Below are 17,118 nucleotides of genomic sequence, written 5' to 3' on the forward strand. Positions count from 1 at the left end.
CAGCATTGGGGTTTTAAAACCCCAATGCTGCAACTTGCCCTGCCGATGCCACTGGTCTTTAACTAATTGAACAGGGAGGGAGACCGATGCCACTGGTCTCCCTCCCTGTTCAATTAGTTAGTCTGTGCCGGGTTAAATGTCCGTACGAGCGACCAATAAAGTCGCTCGTACGGACATTTAACTAATTGAACAGGAAGGGAGACCAGTGGCATCGGCACTGCCGATGCCACTGGTCTCCCTCCCTGTTCAATTAGTTAGGGGTTAACTTTTTTTAAAGGGTTAAGGGGCCGTGCAAGTGAGCCTATTGTTCGCTAGCACGGCCCTTTAACCTATGGATTTCCGCTCCCGTTAACCCCTTCGATGCTGTGTTAGATAACGCAGCATCGAAGGGGTTAACGGGAGCGGAAATCCATAGCTTCGCTGTCAGGGGCTACAAAGACCCTGCGAGTGAGCCTATTGGTCACCTGCAGGGTCTTTCTCTGGCATCAACCAATTGGTTGATGCCAGAGGAGGTCCCTGTAGGCGACCAATAGGCTCATTCGCACTGCCCTGTAGCGTGACGGCGAACCTGCGGATTTCCACTTCCGGGAACTGCCGCGATGCCGCGAAGCCAAGAAGCCAAGACAAGGTAAGATGAAGGGGGGGAATGGTAGACGAAGACGAAGACAATCACGAAGATCTTCGTGGTGTGTGTCTTCGTCTTCGCCTACGTTTTACCGCCGCCGTCTTCTCTTCGGCGTGTCTTCGGAACGAACACGAAAACGCACTCTTCGTGTTCGTTTCCATGTTCGCCCGAAGACGAATGCACAAGTCTACTAGATATTCATTTGCTGATCTTGTTTGTACCCATCGTGAAATATAAGCATTCAAAAGGGAGACTCAAAGACCAAAGTCAGTAGGATGCATTCACTAATCCCCTGCTTTAACTTCTTATAGAAGCTAAACTCAGCATAATTTGCTGTTAATCTCATGTATGTCATCTGCGCTACCCCTCCCTGCTTTTTCCAACATCTCCCAACACAGGTGTCCTGATTTGAACACTTGAAATATAATCTAAACTAATATACTTTTCTCTCCGCGGCATTTCATTGTCCTATACAGGTGTTGGCTTTATATTTTTTTTACCTCCATGAAGTAGCTGGATGTTGAGGGATTTGAGTTGTTTTTAAAGGTTTGACTGATGAATACTTTCTTCTTGTTGTTGATCTCATCCCAGTGCTTTCCATAACTCACTTCCAACTGTGAATGTATATGAGGCGGATATTCCTCGTGATGCATGTGCACCTATACAATAGAATATAGAGAATATAGTTATGAATATTCTTTGTGAACAACTTAATTTAATATACAGTATATATTATGTCCTTACCAACATAGTCAATGTAAATATTTTAGGCTATTTCTCTTGATGTTGTCATACCTGAGAAGTCTTTGAGTTTGACCTGGAGTGTCCAGATGAAGCTTGCTTTTCCACATCCTCTAATAACATACTATCTGCCCTCTTCCCTGATACTAAATGCTGTCTGGGGCTAGTTCCATCAATTCACAAAGCCACTTCCCCAGAAGAGGGAGAGCTCCAGGTAGCCTGCCATAGGACGTTCCCAGGTATGCAGACAAGGATGAAAGTTTTTACTAAAGCTGTCTTAACTCTAAGACCTAATGTTTTCTAACATCCACACAATGGGGCTCAACTTTTTTTACCTAGCTAAACAGGTGATCACGTCACACATTCTGGACAGTTGTTTACAAACCTTTTAACATATCAATAATTTAATTTATAATTATGTTTATTTGTTGAACTCTTGGCATGAGTAGTAGTTGTCAATACAATATGTTAACACCATTACTAAACATTTTTATGATCTAATGTGACATTCCCATAGTTAACACCCTCGCTATAAAGAAGAATATTTTGATGATTTGCTACATACAGTGTTTAACATGAAAATAGATAATGTCGCATGTGTCCCAGATAACAGTATTTGGAAGAACACCTTTCAATGGGCCTTTAAAAATGGACAGGATGAAGAGGAACATGTACACATGATGATGGGACCCCTGAGGTCTTAAGGCTTATGCCAATCAATGAATAATGTAAATCTTACATGCTGGCCAAATAAAGGTATCCCAAGACTAAATATAAGCTTCTCAAATACACAGATAAAGACCAACAACATTAAGACTGATTAGATCACCAAAGATATATGTTTAGCCTACCTTGTGATTAAAAGAAGGTATCTGTGTACATTGAAATTCATGCTGCAGCTCGATCCTGTACTGATCATCAGAATCTGCTTCCATTTTTAGGTTTTGTCCAGAGTCACATTCATGTCGAAGGTGTTTTGCATCACCTGTTTTTAGAAGAGATAATATAAACTCAAAACCTGTTGATGAACATGCATTATGACAAAACAATGGATAATGAAAAATGAACATTTCATAAACATGATCCTTAGGACACAAAAATATATATTTTTTACACTATGTGCCACACAACAATTTCAACAGAGGTCACCTTAAAGTTATTTTAGTACCTGGATTGTCTTTAAATTTCTAATGAGCTTTGAATGTAATTAAACCAGATTTGCATCTTAGTTTATGTTAATGCTAACAAAATTGCCATTTGGAACACCATCCAGGGTGGTGAACTTGGGAGTAAAAATTAATCAAAATTGTTTGACAAGAGTTGATGCGACAGCTCTGAACCCACTGAACTTTGGTAAAATTTGGCGGCAGAATGAAGCTATAAAACACAGCTAATGACTCCTTGTAACAAGCCAGGCACAAGATAAACGATAAATGAACGTTCTGAAGTAGGGACATGCCAAGAAATATGAACTCTTGTAAAAACATGAGAATGAAGTATTGGAATCTATATGAAATTCAACTAAAAGCATCATGCGAAAAAGAGCCTGCCATGGGAAGAGAACCAAATGTAACATCAGTGCTGCTCATTTCTTAAAACCCTTGACTTGAAATTTAACCCAAAAGATTACCAATATAAACAATTTGAATAAAAAGTGGGGAATATCACTGAACATGAGAAAATATTCCTTTTAATATATTTCATTTAATAGTCTCATTAATGAAAACATGATACTTAAGAGGGTGGGGAGGGAAGGAGAAAGAGAACTGTGTAAGGTGCACATATAATGTGAGATGGAGGGGGAGGAGCAGAACGAAATAGTGAGAGAGTCTGTGTGTGTTAGTGTACAGTGTGTTTGAGTGTAAGATGATGTGATTTTTTTTTATCTTTTTCTGTGTTTTCTCAATTAAAGATCTTGACCTTGAGTAAAGAGTCCATCCTCTCTTGGGCTAATATGCCTACATCCATATTCCTTATTACATATGGAACAAACAAACTCATATATATATATATATATATATATATATATACTGTAAATCACATATTCCAGGGTTAAACGTCAGTCACAGAAGTTAACATCAGTAACAGTCTGTGGCAGAACCAGAATAATTTAATCAGTGTCCTGTTCTAAAGTTCCTTCCCTTCTTTCAAAAACAACCTAACAATGGCTGCCTGAACCAATCAACAACTTAATCAACGATTTAATAGATGAGCAATAAAATAACTGGAAGGAATAATCATGGAGATCCTAAAAATAAGAAATGGAAGATACACCAAGGTATAAACATAAGGTGTGTGTATACATATATATATATGTGTGTGTATCTGTTTCATCAGTGAATAATCTATACCTAAAAGTCCATATTTAAGCCTCACAGCATTTGACCATAAATTCCCTCGTTGCTGCAGAAGTCCAATCATGTATGAGCCAAACAATCCCGGGATGTAAGCTTCTCCTTCTAAAGAGTATTGCTTCAATTTATCATCTGATTTTCTGTCAAAAAGAACTGTGTGAAAAGAAAATAGTGTTAGAAATACAGATAGTCCCATTGTTAGTAAATTTGTATGTAAGACCATTATGGACAATGTTTCATGTTTGCAATGATCCATATAAAGACACACAAAACCCTTCCAACTATCTCCTCCTTAGGACACGCATTCCACATCTTGAAGGTTCCTAATGTACAGCACACCTTCTTCTGTTTAAGAAGTCTGTGGGTCTTAAAGTAATGCATCACAGAAATCTATCAAGTTTGCTTAAAGTATTTTTTTCTGAAACAAATTCAACTTTTGGACAATTATATCATGAGTTATTTACCAAATTTAAAAGGTATGATCATTGCAAATTTGGTTGATGATGCTTTAATATATAGTATATATGTGGCACCTTAATCTGGTGGATATTAACTGTACTGGAACAAAAGCTGACACTGTATTGTTTCAAGTATTCCTGTTATTAAATGTATATTTGTAATCGTCTTAAAGTTTCATGCAGTGGCCTAAAACTGTGTTTGTAAAATTAAATGCAAGCCCGTTATTTCACACACATGTGATCACACATTTCAATGTTGGCTCTCATTGCATATCAAAAATACTGGCTCAAGTAATCATAAATTCATAACTTTATTAGATATAACTAGAACTTAAGCTCATATCAAATGTTAGATGCGGTTTAACTTAATTATGGGGATATTTGAAATTAATGATGAGCCAAGGTCACTTTTAAACATTCTGAACTGCAAAAATATTTAAGCAGAATATTTCCTTGCCTGAAAAGCCCATTTCCATTGCAAAAAAATTTCCTTTCCAAAAAAGGTTTCAAATGTAAACATATCAATGTAGGTACCTTATAGACTGCACTTATATCTTATATTTTTGTATACATGGAACATGTCATTTTCAAAAGACCTCTGAGGTTCCAAAAGCTTATGTGACTCTACATATTGGCCCCATAAAAGATATGACCTCAACTTAAGACTCCATCTTCTTTTGGACCAGTATACCTATATCCATATTCCTTATTACATATGGAACACACACACAAACAATATATGTAACAGCACCTGAAAGGAATGCGGTATCCTTTAGCAAGTTATTCAGTGCAACTGAAAAGGCTATCTTCTTTCCAAAATGTTTGGTGATATTTCCAGAAAGGATGATGGGGCTACCATGCTTAGTTAGCTTTATTTCCACCAGTGCTGAATATCTTTGTTCTCCGCCAACTATTTGCAAGTCAGTCATCCCCTGAAAAAAGAAAGTCATACATGGAAAGTGTTCTTTTCAAAATATACCCCAGCATTATATTATGAAATATTATTTAGAATAACATTTGAAAATGCCCCAAGTATAACACATATTGTTTCTGTGGATTAAGTCATTTTATTAGCATTGTTAAAAGCTGTGTTTACATTGGTAGAGTATATCCTATAGATTTACATACAAGGCACACTGTATAAATAAATCATTACCCAAATGGACTATGTTTCATGCATATCACCCCTGTCATTTTCACTTTCTGTAAATGAATAACATTGCAGGATGTAGGTAGTCCAGAAAGGTGAGTTAATAGGCGTCTCTAAAGAAGTAGGTCTTGAGGGATTTTTTTAAGGACTGCAGGCTGGGGGAGAGTCAGAAAAGCCATGGAAGGGTATGGAAGTATATGAGAAGTAGAAATCAAAGCACAGGACAGACAAAGATCATGAAAAGAGCGGAGGGAATGGGTAGGGTTATATTTGGAAATGAGTGAGAGAATAAAGAGCATTAAGAAGGAGAGTCTGCATTTTGAATTGAATCCTGAAGTGTATAGTGAAAAAGTGAAGGGATTGACAAAAGGGAATGGTGTTAGTATAGGAATGGGTAAATTGGAAACATTTATATTTGACAGTAATCTGGTCTGTCAAATTAAAGTGGCTGTGACTGAAAACTAAACTATATTTTAGAAGAACTCACTGTTGTGGAAATCAAAATAGGTAAAGATCACCAGCCCTCCTTGAAAATATAAAAGTTTATTCTGGATACAAGCAGCAGCACGGATTTCTGCCCAAAACGAGTAAATACCCCTGCAGTTGCTTGTATCTAGAATAAAGTTTACACTGTGACATGGTTGACAAGATTTAATGTCTAAATATATGATATATATATATATATATATATATCATAGCAGCAATCATATTTTGTTTTGTGCTGAGATTTAACTGAAACCATATTCCACGTGGGCTCAATTTTTTCATCCCTACAAATAAACATTTAGAAAAGCTTGGAGGGCAAATAGAAAAGGGTGAGAATAGACATCACTGTTATCACAGTGAATCTCCACTTGGGAAAATCCTGGGAGTATTTCCTCACTTCAGCATATCAAACAAACAATCCAATGTTTTTACCTTGAAGCTGAAGATGTGCTTCATTGCTATTAGTGAAGAAAGTGGAGGTGATCATGTTTGTAAGGCTACAGTGGACCACAGACACCATGAGAGTATAAGATAGCATGAGTGAAAGTATTTGAGAGAGTGTGTGAGAGAGCATGAATAAGAATGAGAGATAGACAGTGAGAATGTGAGAAAGGGTGAATAAGAGCGAGTGACGTGTGAGTGAGAGTGAAATAGTAATGAAATGCAAACAAAACTGATGATGGGAGATGGGAGTTATGGGGTACCACTGTCAATGCCTGGCTTAGTATATAGTGATGGGAGTTATGCTACCCTCAGTGACTTACTTACTATTTAATGATAGGAGTTATGGTGTACCATTGTCACTGTATGTCTTGCTATATATTGAGTTATGTACATTTACGTTGTCTGGCTCAGTAATAATGATGGGAGTTGTACGATATAACCATCAGTATCTGGATCACAATATAATGATAGAAGTATTGGTGTACCAATATAAGGATCAGTATGTATTGATGGATATTTTACTGTACTACCTCCAGGCTCAGGGTATAGTGATGGGAGTAATGCTGTACCACCCTCAGTGTCTGACTTACTATTTAATGATGAGGTTATGCTGTTAGTGTTTGGCTTGCTATATAATCATTGGGTATTATGCTGTATCACTGTCATTGTCTGGCTCAATATATAATGATGGGAGTTACAACCACCAGTGTCTGGTTTACTAAATAGTAATGAGATTTATGCTGTATAACATATGCCAGGTTCACTTTGTGCTTATGCTCACTATTAGCTGCACTGTATCATATCCATGTCCGGCTTACTGTATGCTGATGAGGGTAACAATATAACACATGCATAATGAGGATTATAGTACACACCCTTTAGAAAGTCAAAGGTTACTTTACTGTCCCATTAAGCTCATTAAACACTTGCTCAGATCCTGACCAGCAATGTGAACAAATTACTGGGTTTGAGGAAATTTGATTTACTATGATTTTTTAATTCTCTGCAGCTCTAATATCATTCATTTGCTTGTTATCTACTTATCCACTTTCCTCAATATGACCTCTGTAAAGGTGCTAAAATTCACCTGCCTGATATTGATGCAGCTCTGTAAACCGCATACACAGCATTTCTGGTGGGAGCTCAGTGATATAATCGGTGCTATAATAACTAGGTGGAGCTAAATTATGCTAATTGTGTGGGTTGGGCTTGCAATTGGCCCTGGATTTTTTTTCAATTATGCATTTCCAGCGCATACCAAAATAAATATATTAAAGGGGGGGGGAGCATGAATGATACATGATAAAAGGGAAAAAAGTGCAATACAGCCCTAGCCAATGGCTGGTATTATAAAAATGTATCCATTACCATCCACTAAAAGGCAGACCAGTAAGTAAAAATAAAAAGAGAAAGAAGGGTTCATCAGTGCTTTTTTTGCATTTATCAGCTCATTCACTGTGTGTGCAAGGTGTTACTCTCACTAAAACACACACAAAGGCATGCACCCAGATTGGACACTCACCGGAGTCTCCAAAAACACCTTGGGCTTCTTGCCTTCTCAACCTTAAGACCAGAGAGTCAAATGTTTTCTACTCCCACAGATCCTATGCTTGATCTCAGCCCAACATATGTTATTTCTTTCTTTTATTAATTTGTTAGAAGACTGGGGTATCTCACATTAGTTATTAGTAAGCTTACCCTAATATAATAAATCTCCTTGTCATCCAAAATTACTTCCACGTGTCCATTTCTTGAATTCCGAGAAGACTCAATTTTCCCTGTGAAGATTCCACAAATTAAGTGATAGATATGGAGAATTAATTTAAAAAAAAAATCTAATTATTGTTTTTTGTGCTTGTTCTTTTGTATGCATGAATCAAAATGCTAAGTGTATAAGTTCTGATAGCTCATACATTTGTAAAGTTAAACATTGCATAACAATCAATGTATACATTTGCCAATTAGTTTAAAAATTCACCCATAATCTGTATTATTTTACAATACATAGTATGTATATTTTTGTAATGCATTGAATCCATTTATATACCTATAGTTAAAAAATCCAATATTGCTTCTTATTATAATTTAAATAACTCAAGGACGAAGGGATCCTTGCCAACAGAGGATTAAAATTGAATTGTAGTTTTAAATACGTTTTCTATAATTTACCTTCTCCTTAAAAGTATAGTAACAGAGCTATTTTATGGAAATGACCCATAAAGCTGCCAGTGTTCCAAACAGCTGACAAAGAAAAACTTAATAGAAGTTGAGCTGCTCATTCATCTTGATACTTTCTATCTGGACTGCTTTCCAACTGTTCTAGCATATGATAGAAGGGTAACGCAAGTATTTATCTTTTTGCATATACTGCATAGAAAAATTAAGAAAAATGAAACTACACAAAATCAGCCGCCAATTTTCAGCTTTTTGTGTCATCAACCTAACTTTCCTAAGTTTTTTTGTAAGCTCAACTATCTATACATGCTTCCACCAGGGACATATGTGAACGTACCAGCCATCTGAACTTTCTTCTTTGGGTGGATCAGCTTTAAACTGAATATCCTATTCTGGACATTATAATGTAAGTCTATACCAACATCCCTCTGAAACTCGGATTTTGGTGTCCCCATGAAAAAGTGTATTGTCGCTTCATTTGGAAACCATCCATCCTTCTGAAAATAAATAAAATGAGATAGGAAAACTATAGGTAAAGTGTGTAAACAAACTTAACTAAACACTGCAATTACAATAAATGCGTAGGATATCCTTATATACTCCTCCATTTTTCATTATCATTTTTAGACATTGTCTATGTAGTTGGCTTAAGATCCTTAGTTTTTTTACTAGAGTTGAAAGGGAACAGTTACTTTCACAATTACTGAAATAGTCAAGAAAACTGTATACACATGGAGACTGATGAAAGTCGGGATATATGTCTGTCTTGACCATTCCAATTAACTCTGGGCTGTTTGCAGTGACACCACCTATCAGCATTTCTTAACGTGTGGTTCAGGCACCTCTTGGAGTTCTTCAGGTAAGGACTAAGGGTAGTTTCATATCTAAATAACTTTAATAAAGAATTCATGTGTATTTTGTAGATACTACTATTATGGTATGACTTGGTTAAAGAAACTCCTATACAAGGAATACTTGACTGGGGGAAAAAAATCACAAAACTCTGGCTCGTCCAATTTAAACATGGGGTACCAGGGTACTGACCAGATGGAATGTTTGGTCTGGAACATATATATGAGGCTGCTATCCTGCCATCTATTATTGTTACAGATTTGTTAAAGTATAGTATACAATATACCCATACCTGAATGACATAATTATATGAAGCTTCCAGAAGATACTGCCTCACTCCTTTGTCATGCTTACTTAGAACAAGGGATGCTTTGGCTGGACCAGACAATGGGAATGATAGAACACGGGACGTATTCCGATATGAAAGTTCCAAACATGGCTGCCATCCGAGCAATTTCGAGACTGTTGAGAAACAATATAAAATATTGCTGAAACTGACATGATCACATTACAATGACAATATGTTGTTGATTTCCAAATACACTCGAAGTCTAAGCTGAAGTTAAGAGCTTGGTGACCACAAAGGCCTTTTTTTCAGGACACGTATACATTTCACATGTTGCTAACAGAACATGTGAAGCACTTCCTTGCAGTATGTAAGGTGTATAAACTCACAGAATGGAATTTTACATGTGATAGTTTACCTTAATTTCCTTTTTAACCCCTTTTTGTACATCTTTTATATCATAATTATTATTTTTCTGGAATGCTGCCTCTTTAGCTATACTTATATTGGATTTGTTTTTTTATGGAGCTAGATGTGGGGCCTTTCTGGCAATTTCTGGTGCCCCCTTTCGACTCTCTGGGTATCATTATGGAAATTACACATATATTAATGAGCAAATGATGGTCAGCATAACCACGTTCTCTTTGTGTTTTGTGTCTACCAAGACTAATTCCTGAAGCTCACTAAAAAAAATATCCAATCTCGGACGCTGACGTTTCCGTATCTAAGGACTGGAAAAAGTCTTTGGAGAAGTATTCTTTAAATATACATTCTCCAGCCTATAACCCATGTCTCATAAAACATTATAATGGTGGCCCAGTGGAGAACTCACCTTCTTCACTCATACAGGACTTCCTTTCAATTTGATCCAACGGTTTGGTTAGTTTTTCTAGTCCACCGACTGAAACCATATACAAATGGGAGCTGGAACCAGAATGAAATTGTTTCTTTAAAAACTCAATTCTATATCATGGCATATGAATATAAATTCTTATATTATAATGTTATTTGGTTTATGATTGCAACTCTGTTGCATTTTGATGCAACAGAATTAATATCTTATTGCATGCTGTAGAAACTCTCAAGACTAAATAAATAGAGCACAGTGTTAAACCTAAAAATCTGCCACTAACTAGTTGAAATACGATTGTACAAAAATATAGATAAAACAATAAAGATAATTTAGGGAAAAGAAACTAAATACATACATACATGGGAAGTACTCATGTATAGATACAGTAAGTCAGTTATAAGTAATTATAAAATTACTATAAAAAGTAACTATAAAATACATTTAAAAGAGCACAGGGTAGGTCCCGTATTTTCTAGTAATGGGCTTGCGGGTTTAAAACATATATGTCAGACTTTATTATTCCAAGTAGCAAAGAATCGTACCTGAAATCAAATATCTCCACAGATTCCTCAGGAGTGTTAAGAACAACCTTTAGGTCTTGTCCATGCTTCATTTGAATCCCACCATCCAAGCTGGTCGTTACTTTTAATCCAGTTATCCATTTCAGTCCAATATTCCCTAATGTGCCCACAACTCCCATTTGGGCCGAAAGCTGGAGTAACATACTACCAACAAAAACAAAATTGCATTATTTGCAATAAAGTATTTGCTTTCATGGTTTATATTGCATTTCAATACAATTATACTGTCATAAATAAGACGGATTGTAGTATTACAGTTTTGCCTTGATTTGCCCCCTATTTTAAACAGATTCATTTTTACAAACGCAAATTATTATATTAAAACATGTATAGCTTTTCCTGTTTATTAAATTGTGGCTAGGTCCTGTTTCTAAGAGGTGTCTTAGAAATGAACAGAAACAAATATCTTGCAAGCAGGTAAGAGATTAAAGGCTCATGCTGCATAAACATTACTTTAATAGATTCTGGAATAGTGGGAGACCTGTGCCCAGTAATCCCTACCTTGGCTTGATGTACCCATTGATGAAAAAGTTTGCTTGTTGCTTCAAATCTAGCGTGCCTTTGATCTTTATGTTGCTGGATGCTGTTGCATTAAGAGAAAGTTGAATTGGAAATCCAGAAAGAGCTGGAAAGGTTATTGCTTCTGTTGCCAAACTAAGTCTCTTATGATACTGAAATTCTTGCCCCTATAACAAAAAATAAAATGTACCTGTTATACAAGCTTAATATTCACTGTGAATAACATACTCAATCTAGATTGTTGGAATTCCAGAATTATGATTTAAGGCACCAGGTAAAGATATCATGGAAGCTGCATCAGCTAGACGCAGGCTTCTATAGTGTGAAGGGGTCACAAGAGAGATACCTGATCTCTTCAACTGGCCCATTAAGCAGCAGTGCGCTGGGCATCCACTTCGAGCTTTATGGGAGAGTGGCTGACGCCAAACCAGATCTTCTGCAGTAGGCATAGTCCTAATCTGTACATTTCTGGGAGTACCACCTACTGGACCTAATATGCATACTATGTATCTCATATTAATGGTTAATAGATAACGCAATGGAGAATGCTACCATTATGCTAAAAAAACAACAGCAACCTGTAGTGCTTCTTATATCAAACATATTTCTCTAATGACCTTTATGTGTCCTGTCGGTTGCAAAATCACTTTCATTATTGTAATAATAACACTTTTTTATTGTTTTAGCAGATGCATAGGAAGAAAAAAATATTTAGAATATTTTATTATTTTTTTACCTTGAGAAGTTTTACTGCCATCCCAGCCATACTCAAAGAATATTGTTTAATTTTAGCTCTAAAACCCTCGCAATCCATAAAGCTTAGCTCATTTCCAAAGATCTTCATGCTCAGTCCGCACTGAAGTTCTCGGTTTTTCTTCATTCCTTTCTTAAACTAAAAAATTTAATGAAAATTTTAATGAGACGTAAAAATAAACCAATAGCCCATTATTTAAAATATGTGCCATAGATCATTATCAAATAGCATTTAATGTTAAAAGTAATGTTCTTATTTGTCTATCGGGGTTATTTTATTTAAATGAAAAATGTACTCAGGGCCAGACTGGTAATGTCTGATAAACCAGTAGACACCGTTTGTTATTGGGTTCAATACCCCTACATTTCTTAATCATATTTACTGAGGTTTTCTGTAAAGTTTTAAAAAGTGAACTCTTTATTTGATTACCATGGCAACTAAATCTCTGCATAGAAAATAACACAATTCATACTATAAAAAAACAAACTCTCTGAGCCCCTGAGCTCAATGTTAGATCAAAAAGATAATTATCAAGGCAATTCGTGTCTTTTTTCCCTTTCTCCTCCATATTTGAAGATTTATATCAGATTCTCCCCAGTTTTCTTGCAAAAGCAGCCTTGTATTATGTGCTCTAAAATAACACACGTTTGTGAATTAAATAATATGACAAAACAGCCTAATTTGCCCAACAATGGTTTAAGGAATAAAACCTCAATAGTGTATTTCTTTACACATTAAATAATTTAATTGGATAGTTGCCTTAATGCTCAGAAGTATATTATTATTTTATGCAGGAATGGAAAGCTTGTACAGCTAACAGGGTGTTTATGTTATCCGTGCCCCACACTGAGTTAAAATGTGTTTGCGTTGGATAAGGATCTAATGTTGTTTTACCTTCTGGTGCAACTCGTTCAGTTTGTTATACTTTCCACTCTGGCAGCTGTACTTGTCTTTTTTCATCTTCTGTGGATCAGGTTCATTTTCAGTAGACCCCCTGTGGCTATATCTCGTAGATGTGTGTTTCCAGTCATCTGCTGCTGTGATGGTCTCCACAGGAGAGTCCAACTGTTTGTCTTCTTCACCCTTAGCTGCAAACATCTCAGTTAAAGTAGAAGCAGGACGTCCAAAAACGGTCTTGAGAAAGTCTTCTGCATTTTCTAACTGTATGCCAAGCTTGTAGAAATGAAAGATAAGCGGTCAGCGCTGAATTGTTTACACAGATGGCAGCCACGGTGTTTACCATTGGAAGAACTCACCTCTAGTACATTAATTGCTCTGCCCATTGTGTGTATCGTAAGATTGGCCATTGCAGAACGAGGAATGAAGGACGATGGTGTGAATATTAAAGAGCTTTCTACATTAGCGCCCACCGATTCTAAAGACAAAAAATAATCAAAATTAATATATTTACCGGTAATATAGGAACTGTGAACTATTTTAATACGTATTAAACACATTTTTTTAGTGTTCTAAAAGAGGCAAATATACACTAAACCTTCATGTACATTTTCTAGTTCTTTTTCTAAATGACTGTTGGAGCCAGGGGCAAGCTGGTCTGTGGGGATGCAATTGCCCCCGAGATGTTCCAAACTCTTCAATCAAGGCTGGTCCAACTTGAGCCATCACACTAATGGAGGCTGTAGGTCAGTGAGGTCATGCAACATTATGTGACCCACAGTAGTAGCACGTCTGCTCTAAGTAAGAGAGAGCAAATGAGTAGGGGGGCACTTGTCCTTATCTGCCCTTAATGCAAAAGATGTCAGCCTTTCTCTAATCACACTCTATGATCTGTCACTTAATATATCTAAGTCAACTGTTTTAGCCCGTAAGTACTTAAATAAATTGCTTTTGTTGGTAGTATATCAATAAAAAATAAATTCGGCTTGGTATTGACTAAACACTTTTTTTCCCTGTTCATGTTCATGTTATGTATACATGTATTAGATTTCCTAGAATAACATATACTAATATGTTACCTGAATGAAGGGTGGCATCTGAATATGTGGAGTACTTCCAGGATTCACCCTCAAAGTCCTTGCTTAAGATATCGCTAGGGAGAGCTTCTGCGATGTCCTGTTTGAGAGGGTCATCTGTCTCCAACAGTTGTGACAAGTGGCTCCAAACAAAGGACCCCACTGAAATGTAATAAACAAGCCTGGGTAAGAAACTGTTTGAAATACTGTTATTTATCCTCATACTAACTACCTTAATCAAAGTCAATTAAGATGTAATAAACGCAGTTACTTACAGCAACAGGTAGAAATTTTAAGAGGGCAGATGCCGAGGACATAAATTGTTCTTGCATTTAATTCCCATCTTAAAAGTGTGCTGTGTCTGAATAAATCAATTTACTAATGCCTCATACTATTCTGGTTCTAGAGGCCAACGTGGAAGGCTGCCAGCTACTTCTTAAGATGCTATAGTTTTTGTCCCTTTTTCCTTGAGAATACAGTTTTGAGTTAAAACAATCAGGTGTATCAGCTAATTACATAAACTAAGTGTTATTCTAATCATTCATTTGCATGGCACATATAGTGTCAGGGTAACATCACACGCCTGATGCCTGCAGACAGCTTGTTAGGGTCATGCCTGGTACAGGACATGAACCTGGGACCTCATTGCTGCTACAAGTATGGCTTTAGTTCCACCTGCCACTTGCCACGCTGTGCCGCTGACTCGCTTTTTGCAGTTTACTACCTGCTCACCTGTTTAAAGGTCCACACCTGCAGCCACTGAGCACTGATCACCTGAGCCTGCTTAGTAGGCTATTAAAACCTGCCTCTATCCTGTATTCCTTGCTCAGGGATAGTTTGCCTGTTGAACTTGCACTCAGTTTTGGAATTGATTTCTTGTCTGTTTACCAGGCAACAAACCTGTGCAGCCTTTCCCTGAATCTGGACCTTCTGACTACACTTCTGGTTTATCCTCCTGTACTGTGCCTCTGGACCTGGCTCTGTGTGGACCCATGTTGTTGATGTGATTTACGGCCACTAAGGTTGTGTGTGTGCATTCCCTGCAACTGGACTCTGCTAGTAGGCCTTGTGTGGGGTCTTGACATATAGTCTCTGTTGCTAGATGCTTCGTATTTATGCACATTTTTAGACTTAAAATGGTAACCCATGATTTTTTTCTTGAAATGTGCTTCTAGTCACATCTACTATCGGTGACCACCACTCCAAAAATCAAGTTGAAAACATCAGAGCATCAGAATCTATTCTAAAAGTTGGAAGAACAAGGTGAAAACTGTGTAGAACATAGCAGAGTATGGTCTTTACACATACATGCCTCTCCTAACATAAAAAGAAGGGAAAAACGTGTTATCCTGGTGGAGCCTGGCGTATGAAGCATATCAAAGCCTACTTGTGTGTCCCATGACAATTAAATATTCCTAGTAAATTTTATGAATGAGGAAAAAGTTTACTTAAGGTTTTATTTTCACCGGTACTAGGAATAAGGATTTTATTGCAAGAAACTCTAGCTCAAAGATCGGGGGATCATCGGGGAACTGTCCCAGTCCGATGGCCAAATTTATGGATGGATTCTGTTGAATTTGCAAGTGGAAGAAAACACTTGGCAGTTACATGCATTAAAGTGTATATGGTGGCTGGATGCCCTTGGATACTTCATATTTAACTGGCTGCTGATATAATGTTGATGACATTTTATTCTTAACCCCTTAATGACAAAGCCCGTACATGTAAGGGCTCAAAATGCATGGTTTTAAATGGTTTTAGGGACCGCCCATTGTCCTTAAGGGGCTAATATACAAACACCTGGCATTCCCACAGGGAAACATTTGTATATATGAACATATAACTGTAGATCTGTTCATATACACAACGTTGCAAAAGACATAGAAGTGTTCAAAGTTCCTATTTACGTGTCAAACATTGAGCTCTCCGATGTATATATTTATCTACTGCATATCCTCCTTATATTCAGGCACATAAAAAATAGGTTTAGCTAAATGGTACCTGTATCAAATATTAACTGCCGGATATTCATCTTTATTGAGCTCCACCTAGATGACCACTGCTCTAATCTACATAAGCTAGTAGTGTTTATTTCCTACATAGGAAGGTGGTTATAAATTGTTACATAACTCCGACCGCAGCCAATAATAATGATACTAGTGCCAAGATTGTAGAATAAACCGCTGCTTGGTCACATGCAATACTCAGATTTGTGAAGTGAGCCATTCTTCTTGTGTGGCCCATAACCGCCATCATGTCTACTTACATGTGCTAAAGGCACTAGGCATAATACCCCAACGTCTCAGTGTTGGATATGGTCCTTGCTTTTAAAAACTTAAGAGTTTAGTAATTATTTCCACGTTAAGGCAGAGCCTTTTAAAAAGTAAATTAAAAAGGCTGCCATTACAAAAAGAACTCCATTTATTCATTAGAACACACTTGGCCAGTTGAGGAGCAAAAGTCAGCTTAAGCTATCGTAATGTATTTTGATTCATATTCCAACAACGTAAGTTAGATCGTATGTCCTTGGAAAAGATGGCAGTTGTCACTTTGTGTATTTTCTGATTATATTATTTTTATGGGGGGGGTTGTTGTTGTTGAAAAGTCTGAAATTGACCGTATAAAGAAGTGTTATGACGTGTGAGTGATGAGAAGTTGCACTCCAAACATAATGTTGACGACTGCTTAAATTATTTTGGTGCTACAAGATGGGTTAGAAAAGATCTTGCTTAATCAGTCTTTTCATTCGTGTGCCCAGAAAAGTGTTCTTTTAAATGTAGTGCAAACATCAGCCTCCTCCCCCCATCAACAATAAATACATTCAAATAAAATATTTTTTAGTATGTTTGTGTAGAAGAGGGTGGACT

At 36.8% G+C, this 17,118-nt stretch overlaps 1 protein-coding gene across 1 annotated transcript in view; it reads right to left on the reverse strand.

Moving 5' to 3' along the window:
• Window positions 1-17,118, reverse strand: part of APOLTP (apolipoprotein lipid transfer particle homolog) — an 84,008-nt gene that overhangs the window by 47,894 nt on the left and 18,996 nt on the right. The window contains 14 exon segments of the mRNA XM_089502136.1: window positions 1,126-1,284; window positions 2,218-2,351; window positions 3,718-3,873; window positions 4,930-5,110; window positions 7,957-8,036; window positions 8,771-8,930; window positions 9,578-9,747; window positions 10,404-10,495; window positions 10,967-11,149; window positions 11,507-11,691; window positions 12,261-12,416; window positions 13,173-13,451; window positions 13,535-13,653; window positions 14,255-14,413. Coding sequence (XP_089358262.1) covers window positions 1,126-1,284; window positions 2,218-2,351; window positions 3,718-3,873; window positions 4,930-5,110; window positions 7,957-8,036; window positions 8,771-8,930; window positions 9,578-9,747; window positions 10,404-10,495; window positions 10,967-11,149; window positions 11,507-11,691; window positions 12,261-12,416; window positions 13,173-13,451; window positions 13,535-13,653; window positions 14,255-14,413 — 2,213 coding nt within the window.

Source organism: Sceloporus occidentalis, unplaced genomic scaffold, assembly GCF_023333645.1.
Source record: "Sceloporus occidentalis isolate IW3139 unplaced genomic scaffold, rSceOcc1.0.p SCAF_195, whole genome shotgun sequence".
Taxonomy (NCBI): domain Eukaryota; kingdom Metazoa; phylum Chordata; class Lepidosauria; order Squamata; family Phrynosomatidae; genus Sceloporus; species Sceloporus occidentalis.